Source organism: Crocuta crocuta, unplaced genomic scaffold, assembly GCF_008692635.1.
Source record: "Crocuta crocuta isolate KB4526 unplaced genomic scaffold, BGI_CrCroc_1.0 scaffold131, whole genome shotgun sequence".
Classification (NCBI taxonomy): Eukaryota; Metazoa; Chordata; class Mammalia; order Carnivora; family Hyaenidae; genus Crocuta; species Crocuta crocuta.
Window position 1 is genome coordinate 16,900,614 of NW_027528977.1, and position 12,378 is coordinate 16,912,991.

Consider the following 12,378-nt stretch of genomic DNA (forward strand, 5'->3'; position numbering starts at 1 on the left):
AATTATTTCCAATAACTCATTTATTCACCAACCTATTCATTCATTGGTTTCCTCCTCCATCAAATCTTTAGTGAGCACTTTTTTTAAATTATGACAAAAACCATAAAAATTTACCATCTCCTCACCCNTACTGAAATGTAATTGACATGTAACACTGCACTAGTTTAAGGTGTACGACATAAAGATTTGAGGGGCGCTTGTCTGGCTCAGTCAGTAGAGCATGCAACTCTTCATCTGAGGGTCCTGAGTTCAAGGCTCACATTGGGCACAGAGTTTACTTAAAAAATTAACGATTTGATATGGTGTTTATCATGAAATGATTACCACAGTAAGTTAACATCCATCACCTCATGGCTAGAATTTTTCTTATGATTAGATCTTTAAGATCTACTCTCCTAACGACTTCCAAATATGCAATACAGTGTTGTGTACTGCAGTCCCCACACTGTACATTACACAGCTAGAATGTATTTATCTTATAACTGGAAGTTTGCACCTTTAGACCCATTCACCCATTTCCCCAATCCCCCACCTCTGACAAGTCAATCTGTTTTTTGTTTCTATGAGTTTGGTTTTTTAGATTTCACATGTAAGTGAGACCATACAAGTATTTATTTGTCTTTCTCTTCCTGGGTTATTTCACTTTGTATAATGTTCTCAAGGTCCATTCATGTTGTCATAAAATTTGCCATCTTAATTACTTTTAAGTGTATAGTTCAATAGTGTTAAATGTAGTTACACTGTTATGAAACAGATCTCCAGAACTTTTCTCATCTGGCAAATCTGGAACTCCACACTCATTAAGTAACTTCCCACTTCCCTTCCCCTGGTCCCTGGCAACCATCATTCTACTTTTTGTTTCTGTGAATTTGATGACTCTACATCTCTCATGTAAGTGGAATCACACAGTATTTGTCTTTTTGTAACTGGCTTATGTCATTTAACATACTATTCTCAAAGTTCATTCATGTTGTAGCATGGGACAGGATTTCTTTCCTTTTTAAGGCTGAATAATATTCCATTATATCAAGAAATCACATTTTAAAATCCATTTATCTACTGATACACATCTGGGTTGCTTCCATGTCACGGCTATTGTGAGGAATGTTGCTATCACTGGGTGTAATCTTGGATATATACCCAGTTGTGAGATTGCTAGATTATATGGTAATTCTATTTTTAATTTTTTGAGGAACCTCCACCCTCTTTTCCATAGCAGTTCTGCATAATGTTTTACCACCAACAGTGCACAAGGGTTTTCTTTTTTCTATATCCTTGCAAACATTTGCTATTTCTTGTTTCTTTGATAATAGCCATTCTAAGAAGTGTGAGGTGATATCTCACTATGATTCTGGTTTGTGTTTCCCTGATGATCAGTGATAGTGAGCATCTGTTTGTATACTTGAAGGCCTTCTGTATGTCTTCTTTGGAAAAATGTTTATTCAGAGTCTCTGCACATTTTTAAATGGGATTGTTTGCTTTTTTTTTGATGTGGAGTTGTATGAGTTCTTTATACATTTTGGATATTAACCCCTTATCAGATACATGATTTGCAAATATTTCCTCCTATTCAGCAGGTTGCCTTTCATTTTGTTGATGATTTTCTTTGCTGTGCAGATTTTTAGTTTGATATAGTCCCATATGTTTATTTTTGCTTTTGTTGCCTGTGTTTTTGGAGTCAGATCCAAAAGATCATCACCAAGACCAATGTCAAGGAAGAAGATTTTGAAAAACTCAAAGCACTGGCAATGGGGGACTGGAGGAATAAACTATATCTACACAATGGGATATTATATAGTTATGTACAAAAAATGAGAAAGATCTCTAGGTGCTGATGTGGAGATATTCCCAGGCTGTACTGTTAAGGGAAAAAACAGAATAGTGCAAGAGAGAATATGTAGTATGCTAATTTCATATAAGAAATGGAAAGAGGGGGGTGCCTGGGTGGCTCAGTCTGTTAAGCGTCCGAATTCGACTCAGATCATGATCTCGTGGTTTGTGGGTTCTAGCCCTGCGTCGGGCTCTGTGCTGACAGCCAGCTCAGAGCCTGGAGCCCGTTTCAGATTCTGTGTCTCCCTCTCTCTCTGACCCTCCCCTGCTCATGCTCTCTCTCTCAGAAATAAATAAAACATTAAAAAAAACTTTTAAAAATGGAAAGAGGGATAAGAATACATATGTTCTCTCTCTATATATATATTTCTCTTTCTGGCTTACGTATATACATACATATATATCGTACCATACTTGAGGTGCAAGGGACAGTGAACATTATCACATGAACATGTGCAACAAGCAATAATGGAAAGGTAAAGGCAACACTAATCAAAGTGGGTATAGGGTAGTTGGTGGGACTTAGTGCAAAGGCCAGGGGAGCAAGACTGCTCTTCAGTAAACCTTTCTACACAGTTTTTCTTTGAATGGTGTAAATGGATGCCTTAAGATGAAAATAACCCACACAAAATTAATCTCACTGAATATAACCCCCCAGAGAGGGGATTTATTTCCAGTGACTTGACTTTTTACCATACATCCTTAGGGGAAAGAATGACCAAATACTTTTTAATCATTCTTCACAGGTCTTATTATTATTTCAACATGTCTTCTTTGGAAGAGCCTTGACCAGGTTTGGGGCTTAGTGAATTCACTGTCCCCAAACACAACAGTGGTTGTGCGAGTGGGTGGTAGAAATACCATAAGCTGGTTTGTGAAGTGGGCCAGTAGCTAAGTGGTGGCTCAGGTGGCACCTGGGATGGGGAGGGGCTCCCTAGTCCACTTGGGATCCTTTCTCCCAGTTTGTCCTTCTATTAGAATGGACCAGTGCATGGCATTGACTTTGCCAACCCATGTGCGGCTAAAGGTTAATTTCTAGAACAGTGATGAGCAAGTGGAGAAAACAAGGTAAGGACTAGAGTCCATTCAGGAACTAAATACCTGGTGCATTTTAGGCACCTGTAACAAATTTAAATGAACACAAATATGTGTATATTACTCATTTATTCACTTAATATATATCCTCTGAGCACTCTGCAGACTCTGGAGCCATAGAAACATGTAAAACAGGATACTGCCCCCAAGGGGCTCACAGTTTCTTGTGAAGACAGATGTGTCAGATATTACAGTTCAGAACATGCCAGGCCATGTTTGAGGGGCAACGAGGAAAGAATATAATGACAGCTTGGAGGTATAACACTGCCATCAGATTATTATTAATTCCAACGAGATATACTGTCTATTTTGGGCTATAAATGTGGTCTACTTTGGAAAATGATTCCCTTGGAGGGCATTCATTTGTTTATTCAGTACACACATAGCTAAGTAGCCTGTATGTGCCAGACACTGTATTGAGGTCTAGAGATACAGTAGGATTGAAAGCAGATGAGAATCTCTGTCCTCATGAGCTTACGTTCCAGTCTGCGGGAACCAGATAAACAAATCAATAAGTCAAGTCAGTGTACTATTTCATACATTACTAAGAAAGGAAAATAGTTGTCAATTAAACTATGACCTGCCATCTACTATAAATTGCATCTGGATTCTAGAGATTTGATAAAATGTGAAAATCATGTATACCCTAAAATCTGTAATACTGACAAATGTTAGGTGGGGGAATGTGCTGCAGAGAAAAATAACACAGGACAAGAGTGGAGGGGGAGTGTGATTTTTTAAATAGGATGGAAGGAAGACCTCACTGAGAAGCTGACATCTGGGTCAAGCCCAGAATGAGGTGGAGGAGTGAGCCTTGCCCATCCATGTCTGGGCGAAGAGAATTCTGTCAGAGGGGGCAACAAGTGCAAAGGCCTGGGGCAAAGAGGATGCTGGTGTATTCAAGGGGCACAATGAGATGGGAGGAAGAGCCTTGGGATGAAAGCTGAGAGATAACAAGAGGCAGATTCCCCAAGGGCCTTGGGGAGGGCAGGCAAGGGGCCCAGGAGTTGACTCTAGGTGGGGACAGAAGCTACTGTAAAGTTTTAGGTAGAGGGGTAGCAAGCACTGATTTGCAATTTAATAGGATCATTCTGGTTTCTGTGTTGAGGGGAGATGAAGGGAGGCAAGGACAGCCCAAGGAGACCCAGGAGAGACTGCTGGACAATCCAGGAGACAGACAGCAGTGGGACAGGGGCAGTGCTCTGTGGCTGGGATCTGGGGATCTTCTGAAGGTGGAGCTTCCAGGAATTCCTGAAGGATTAGATGTGGAGTGGAGAGGAGGAGACAGGTCAAGGGTGACCCTGTGGTCTCTGGCCTGGGCAGTGGAAGAACTGGGCTGCTACTAGCTGAGACAGTCAAGACATGGGAACACAGATCAGGAGTGCGCTTGTGGACAAGTTCATCTGAGATGCCTCCTGGACAAGCAAGAGAAGATGTGGAACAGAAGTGGAGGTATGCGCTCCGAGTGCAGAGGCCTGGGCTGGATCCATACATTTGGCATGGTGTTTGGAGCAGGAGAATGAGAGGAGATTACCAAGGTAGTGAATGCAAACAGAGGGGAGAGGGGTGAGGCCTGAGCCCTGACATACGGCAGTTGGGGAAATGAGAAGAATAAGCCAAGGAGACAGAGATGCCAGTGATGAGGGAAGAACACTGAGAGCGAGATGCTGGGGAAGTCAAGTCAGGGCAAAGGATGTCGCACAGACTCTGGAGCAACTGAACCAAACACAGTCGACAGGCTGAGGGAGGTGAGGATGGAGAAGTGGTCACTGGGTTTAGCAACGAGGAGGCCACGGATGACCTCAATGAGCACAATGCTAGCAGACCGATGAGGACAAAATCCCACAGGAACTGTGTTACAGAGAGAACATGAACACCCTTTTCACATTTTGCTATAAAGGAAAGAAACAAAGTAGTAGCTGGAGGGGGAAATGGGTAAAAAGCTTCTTCTTTTTTTTTTTTTTTTGCCTTTTGTTTTTTTTCTTAAGAGAATTAACAGCATATTGGTATACTGATAGGCCAGGCTCAATGGAGCAGGGAAGACTGGAGACAGTGAAGAGCCAGAAAATAACAGCATGATGTCCCTGAGAAGTCGCCTCACATGGCAGTGGGGGCCGACACTGGAGCCAAAGAAATAGCAAGAACTCAAGAACCCTGTGGAGCAAGATCCTCAGCAGGGGAGTGTGAGGGTGGGGGAGGAGCTGCTGGAAGTCTGAGGACAGTGGAGAGGGTAAGAGTTCGCCCCTGGGACACGGGGAAGGCAAATGGTCTAGGGAGATGCAGTATCAGTGCTGAGTACCATTAGGACTCCATACGAGGTTTGTGACCACAATTTTAACGTGAGACCATACGGCGTGGCTCTGTTTTTCTCCAAGTGCATGAGTGGAGAGTTCACTGGGACAGGGCTAGGGTTTTCCCAAGTGTGGTGGCAAGGTGAAAAAGGCCTCTTTCTTTAATGGTTAACTATAGGATAGGAGGGGGGCCAGGGAAGTGGCCTTTCTTAACAGAACCTGCTCTGAGTGGCACTGAGCTTTCGCCGCTGAGGAGTGGCCAACAGGGTCCAGCTGGAAAGCCCGTGACCCTGGTTATGCCACACTAATGCATTCAGTAGAACTGTTGCTGGAGACAGTGGGCAAGGCCACGTGTTCATCCAAACCCATAATCCAGGTCTGCAGACGGTGGGGACGTGGTAACCACCTGAGAGGCAGGACGGTATGAAGCCTGCGTGTAAAGAAGCCGCAATCAGGAAGCAGTCTTCTCCACTTACTCGATGGACGACCTGGGCAGGTTACTTAGCCCTTTTGGGTCTTGATCCTTCATCTGTCAAATGGTGACAATCCTAATGCTTCTTCCTCAGGCTGCTGTGAGGGTTAAGGGAGACACTCAGCCTGGTACTACACACAGACGCTGCTCAGGATGGGGACCACTGTGGCAGCCTGGCTGATTAAGCAGCTCTAAGCATACCAGGGATTCCCCAAACCCAGCAGTGTAGGGAGACCGCGTGGGAGCACACAGCCTTTCTCCTCGTGTCTCACTCCCTCGCCTGCTCCTCTAGCCACCAAAACATGGCAGCCTGACACTCCACATCCCCATAGGATACGGGAAAGTAGATTTCCCATTGGCCACAGAAAGAGACAAGCCACAGTGGGATGAGCGCTTTGGCTGCTGCCATGGCAACCAGCAATGGCCAGACTTCAATTAGGAAGGAGGAATAAAAGACATCCAATTAGGAGAAGAAAATAGGATTGAGTCTCTTCTCATTGAGGAATTCCCAGGGCTGGGGAAATGCTTCACCAGAAAAGCCTGGGTTTGGAAAAGGTTTCTGCTCTGATGCCCAATGTCTACCATGCTTACCAGTCTATAGTCACTGTCCTACCCGTGGGTTTTAAGGAGCACCATGCTGGTGCAAACACCAAGGGGCTGATGTGGGTGGGCTACAGAAGTGGAGCTGCCTAGCTTCTACCTGCTCCTGCCTCTTCCTGATTGTGTGACCTTCGGAGAGTTCTGTTACCTCTCTGTGCCTCAGTTTCCTCACTGGTATAACAGTACCTGTTTTATAAGACTTCAGTGAGGGTCAGATAGAGAAACTACATGTAAGGGGCTTACTCAATGCCCACCACATAAGCTGCATTCAATCTATGGATGCCACTGCATTATTGTAAGTAATAACATCAACAACATAAGTGGCAGTGATGCTGTTCTGTACCCCAGCTGAGGAGGGTGGGGGCACTGATAGCCAGTGAGCATCTAGTATGTGCAGACACACTGTTGTTTTACATCCTTGCTATGGGGACCAGTGGCAGTCAGCAGCACCTGGGAGCTTATCAGAAATGCAGAATCTCGTGGTGCCTGTACCCACCACTGCCCCAGACTTGCTGAATCAGAATCTGATTTTTAACCAGAGCCCCTCTTGTGTGCATGTTCAAGTTCCAGAAACACTGCTTTAATCCTCATTTAATCCTCAGAGAACCATCTGTGAGGTGGGCAGCATTAGCTGGATTTTACAGATAAGGAAACTGAGACTGAGAATTAAAGAGTCACAGGTGATGCAGTCTCGGGCACAAGGGACGAGGCCCTGCAGTTCCATGGCTGAGAAAGAAGCTTCCTGCCTCCTTGCCCCCTGCTCTCAATGAGTGAGCTAACGCTGCTCACCTGTGCAGGAGTCCCTGCCTGGAACCCAAGACAAGCTTCACTGACACTACAGCCTGTGCTTTCTCCAAGTCGCTCCCTGAACTACAAGCTGGGCCAATCTGCAGAAGGACAGAAGGCTGGACAGACAGACAGACAGGCATAGCCCTCACCAGGCACTCCTCCAGATGGCTCCTGTCAGTGGTGCAGACATCGACTCTTAAGGTCTTCTGGTGAAGGGATGGATAGGACATGGACACCCAGAACATTTCATTGAACACAAGAGTGTCTGAGGCATCCAGGGGCCGTGTCCGGAACAGGCAGGTGGTGCTCTCGGAGCAGGGAAGGATAGCTACCCGAATATTCCTAGAGAGAGACAGAGGAGAGCCTGAGTCAGCCCAGGTCTGGGATAATGTGTTGGGCTAAACTGTTGCCACAAATCCCTAAGACAATAACACTGGAGGAGTTTGTAATTTCTCAAGCGGTTATGCAGATATTTGTAAGGGAAGCAGAGAGAGCTCCAAGGATAACAATTGCTCTTCCTTCCCCTCATTTTCAATCCTTAGAACCTCAAAGAATATGGAGTCTGAGGTCAACAGTGTGCAAATTTCTGTGCATGGAAGGATCAGCAAGATTGTTGGTTAACACTCAGGAATCCTTATACAGCCACTGGTAGGAAGGCAAAATGCTACTGCTCCTGCAGAGGGGAATCTCACAATCTTTTTTTTTTTTTTTTACAAATAGTTTATTGTCTAATTAGTTTCCACATAACACCCAGTGCTCATCCCCACGAGAGCCCTCACAATCTTAACACAGTTACAGATGCATTGGCCTTGTGACCCCATTCAGCTCACTTCTAGACACTCTTCCACAGATACTCCTGCAGCACAAGTATCAATGAGATATGGAGGAGGTTACTCATTCTGGCACTGTTTATAAGAGCAAATGGCTAAAGACAGCCCTAGTGTCTAATTTTGTCTTTATTCTGTTTGTCCTGCTTTCCTCCTGTCTTTCCCCTTCCCACATGTCACAGCACCAGATGCTGGCCGGGTACAGACTTCAGAAATATAACCTGCTGCCCCAATGCCTACCATCTAGTTAAAAAGAGAAACCTGCAGGCAGATGAATGCAATGAAACATAAACCCAGTCTGCAATATAGGCAAACAGTGCAGGTGTTTGCTGTATTATCAACTGTAAGGTAATACCCATCACGCTCTTCCCACAGAAGCACAGTGACCGGCGTGGACTCTTGAGAGCTGCGGGCCTATCTCTTTCTGTGTGCAATATCTGAGCTCTGACCAGATAAAAGGGGCCATGACCTTCTTCGCGATGCTTCAAGTTCACAAGGGCAAGGACCTGCTCACCACCCCATTCTTAGTGCTGGCACATGGTAGGTGCTCACGATGTGCCTATGAAGGAACTGAAGATGCCTACAGTGCTTCTCTTTCCAGTCAGCAAGTTTGCTGTCATGCCTGTATCCACATTCACAGTGCTGACACTGTGCATCACAGTCACATGTATGACATATGCACAGGGTGCGTTGTTGCAGCGGGTCAGGGCAGGAGAGCACCCCAGGGGATGGCTGCAGAGGTTGAGAGGCTCATACAACACCCTGTCAGCTATATACTCACACTTTCTGGTCTTGTTGCAGCAAGAGAGCAGAAAGGTTACTGAGCTGGATGATTAATATTGCAAATTGCTTATTCTTCTCATCGTACCTGAAATGGAGAGGGGCATATGGAGCACGTATGAATAACACATTTCTCTCTCTCAGTCATCACAGATGTGGCTGCTTGGGGGACTGTGGGGAGCTTGAGAGCATAGGCCCAGTGCTTTGGGCCATGTAGGGATGCAGGTTCAGAGCTGTCAGTCTGAATTTTTATTTTTATTTTTTTTAAATGAAGTGTTAGCTTAGATTCCTGTTTCCTTTTTAAAAAAAATTTTTAATGTTTATTTATCTGAGAGACAGAGAGAGAGAGAAAGAGAGAGTGGGGGGGGGGGGCAGAGAGACAGGGAGATAGAATCCCAAGCAGGCTCCATGTTATCAGCACAGAGTATGATGTGGGGCTCAAATCCACGAACCGTGAGATCATGACCTGAGTTGGATGCTTAACCTACTGAGCCACCCAGGCATCCCCGTTTGTCTTTAAGTTTATTTATTTTGAGAGAGACAGAGCCTGAGTGGGGGGTGGGGGCAGAGACAGAGGGAGAACCCCAAGCAGGCTGCACGCAGACAATGCACAGAGCCCAACGTGGGGCTTCAACCCATGAAACCATGTGGTCATGACCCAAGCCAAAATTAAGAGTGGGATGCTCAACCGACTGAGCCACCCAGGTGCCCCTATTAGTCTGAATGTTTAAGGAGAAGGCAGAAGACTGTGCTGTGTGAATCTCTTGATATTCGAATATTGGAAATTTCTACTAAAGATAATATTGTGGCTATCCTGCATCAAGGGGAAACAAAGGAACAATGAATCTGGGTCGCAGCCCCTGATGGCTGAAACTTCAATGGGATGGTAAGACAAAACCCACCGTAACGATGACCCCACAGACCAAGGCACAGGAGGGTTGGTCATGATCTGGCTCTGCCGCTGGCCAGCTAAGTGAGTTGGGGCAAGTTACGAGGTCTTTCACTTTTGTAAAATGTGGAGCTGAGAGGGAGGCCAAGGGTTGACCCCCTTTAGTTAGGAGACCACGAGTGTCGGCAGGTCCTCCTGGTTCTGCCTTCCTCTCCTAGGCAGCCGTGAAGTTCAAAGCTGGGAAGATGCTGCCAACCACCCCTCTGCTCCCGCCCTCCCAGTACTTACTTCAGGGCAATCTGAACCCGGGTTGCACCCACTGCTTCGGACTCATCACTGTCGAAAGTGGCAACTTCTGAAGCACCCAGTCTGAGAGGCAACATGGGGAAGAAGGAGGGTCAGGCTTCCCTGCAGTAACCTGGGGCCAAAGTCATCTTCCAGAAACAGGGTTCCCTCTGGGAGGGCACAGTTGGGTCCTCAAGGAGGAAAGTCTGGGTCAGCTCAGACTCCATGCAGACCCCGCCTTCCCACGACTACTCGGGATTCCTGTCTTGAAGGAGCTGCACTTCCTCCAGTATGAGCTCCCCCGGCCATCTGCTCCTTAATGGCAATTGTGGAACTGGCACCCCTGCAGATGTGAAGGTCTGCAGCCCCAGGAAGAGCAGCACTGTCTGCACCTTCAGTGAACCCCACACAGGGCTGAGTCACCAGGCTGTGCCCTCCTCCCACTTGCCTAAGGGGGCCTGGGCTCTGCATACTCAGACTCAGAAAAGTCAAGACTCAGGGACCCACCTCTGCACGGAAGCCTCATACACTCCACTGTCCCCGGCCACGGATTCATCCGACACAGCAGCTGAGACACAGGCCACTTTCAGGCTGCACCCCTGGGTTGTATTCACAGCTGGAGGGAGAGGCGGGAGAAAGGAAGGATGGCAAGACAGGATTCAGAAACCAGGACACTGTCTTTGCAACACACGCTTATGATCTACCCCCCTAAGAGACTCCCGTCAAATACCACCTCTGAACCTGACAGCAAGGTCCCGCCTTCCTTTGGGGTGAAGGACGGGGTAGCGCATGATTCTGTGTTTGACACTCCAGAGCTGGAAACCAAATAGCCTGGGCTCAAATCTCAGCTCCACCACTTACTGCTTTGTGACACAGGGACATGGATTTCACCTCTCTGACTCTTGGATTCCTTATCTGTAAGAAGGGCTGCTGGGAAGACTCAACAATACTTTTTAGGGAAGTCCTCAGTACAGAGGCTGGTGCAGGACAACGCTATAAAATCCAGCACCGCTATCCTTATTGCAACAGTCATTCCCAGCGCTATGGGGAGGCCTTCTAGATCAATCCCTATGCACCTGGGGAGCAAAGTAATAGCTGCTAGACCCTTGGGAGGGGCAAGAGGTAGAAAAAGGAAGATTTTAGCACTAGCTCTCCTGCTCTTGGCCTATTCCATTCCACTCCTAACTCAGCACACCTGCTCTTGCGGAGGCCCTCAAAAGTCTCCTACCCAGGGCTCAGACCAGGCACTTGGCACATGCTGCACATTCCTTCCTTCCTCAAGTCACAAGCACTGACGGTACAGCAGGCAAACTCAGAGCTACCAGCATGGATAGAATGGCTCCTAAGCTCTGTGTGGCGGGTTGGGGGGTGGGGGGCAAGACCAGATTCAGGCCCTTCGACCTCACAGACCTCACAGTCACTTCTGGCCGCCTGCTGTGTGCCAGGCTCTGGGGCAGCCTGGAGAAGAGGCTGGGGGCAGGCCCGGCTGGGGGCGGGCCAGGCTGGAGAAATGGATGGTGACCTTGAGCCCGGGAGAAGCAAAGCGGCCATCTGGGTGCAGCTTTCCCCGCATGTCCCATGCCTGCTGCGGCCAGCAGAGACCTCCCGCCTTCAGATCCATGCATCTCCACCCTCCACTAAACCACTTACGGAGATTAATTTGTCTGCTGACTGAACAGCGGCACTAATCGCATAGCCTGCTTAGTGTCAAGCTCAGCCTGGCATCGCTCGCTGCAGGGACGGCGTTTGGAGATGGCATGAAGGGAACGCTGTCCTGAGACATGAGTGGTCCTTGGCCCACAAGCACTGAGGACACTCTGGGGGAGGGAAGGGGCTCGCTCCCAGCATCTTGCTGGGTCCCTGACTTGGCTTATCGCCATCCTTTGACAGAATGTCAGGAGCTCTTCTGGAGCCTCATTAGAGGTTCCACCTGCACTCGCTCCTCTCCAGGGGACAATTTTCTGAAGTTTGCCACCTGCTGTAGTAGGAAGCCTGTTTTTATTTTTGTTTGAGAGCACTCAGCAAGACTCCCTTCCTGATGAGGGAGCCCCAGGGATCTCTCGGCTCCTCTTCTAAGGAAATGGCTGGCACTCCCAGCAGACCCTTTAATTAACCAGGAAATCTCATCTCCCCACCCCTCGCTCCCACTGGCCCTTGCACACCAACGGATAATTCTGGGCATAGTGGCTGCCCTCCTTTCCCATTCCTGGAGCCTTAAGGCTGAGACGGGTCCAACTTCTTCCAGTTGGCACCACAAAGCCAGGAGCAGGAGTCCTGTGCACATGAAGCCAGCACATGACTTAGTGTGGGTTCAGAGCAGGTGGTCCTGGTGCCAGTCCTGACGCTACCACTTCCTAGCTGTGACACTGACCTTGGACAAACCACTGAATCTCACTGTGCCTCATTTCTCACCCACCTCACAGAGTTGTTACAAGTCAAGATGTCACAGTGACCGTATCTTGTATACCTATACTCGATAAATCATGCCCAGGAAAGCCTCGGAGCCCCAGGGCACTCTGC

General features: G+C 47.5%; 1 protein-coding gene across 1 annotated transcript in view; it reads right to left on the bottom strand.

The window, feature by feature from the left end:
- WWC1 (WW and C2 domain containing 1) overlaps positions 1-12,378 on the bottom strand; it is a gene marked incomplete at its 5' end in the record, with an annotated part of 151,597 nt that overhangs the window by 22,964 nt on the left and 116,255 nt on the right. Inside the window, 4 exons of the mRNA XM_077757363.1 lie at positions 7,227-7,419; positions 8,686-8,772; positions 9,862-9,942; positions 10,366-10,474. Coding sequence (XP_077613489.1) covers positions 7,227-7,419; positions 8,686-8,772; positions 9,862-9,942; positions 10,366-10,474 — 470 coding nt within the window. The remainder of the gene's footprint in view (positions 1-7,226; positions 7,420-8,685; positions 8,773-9,861; positions 9,943-10,365; positions 10,475-12,378) is intronic.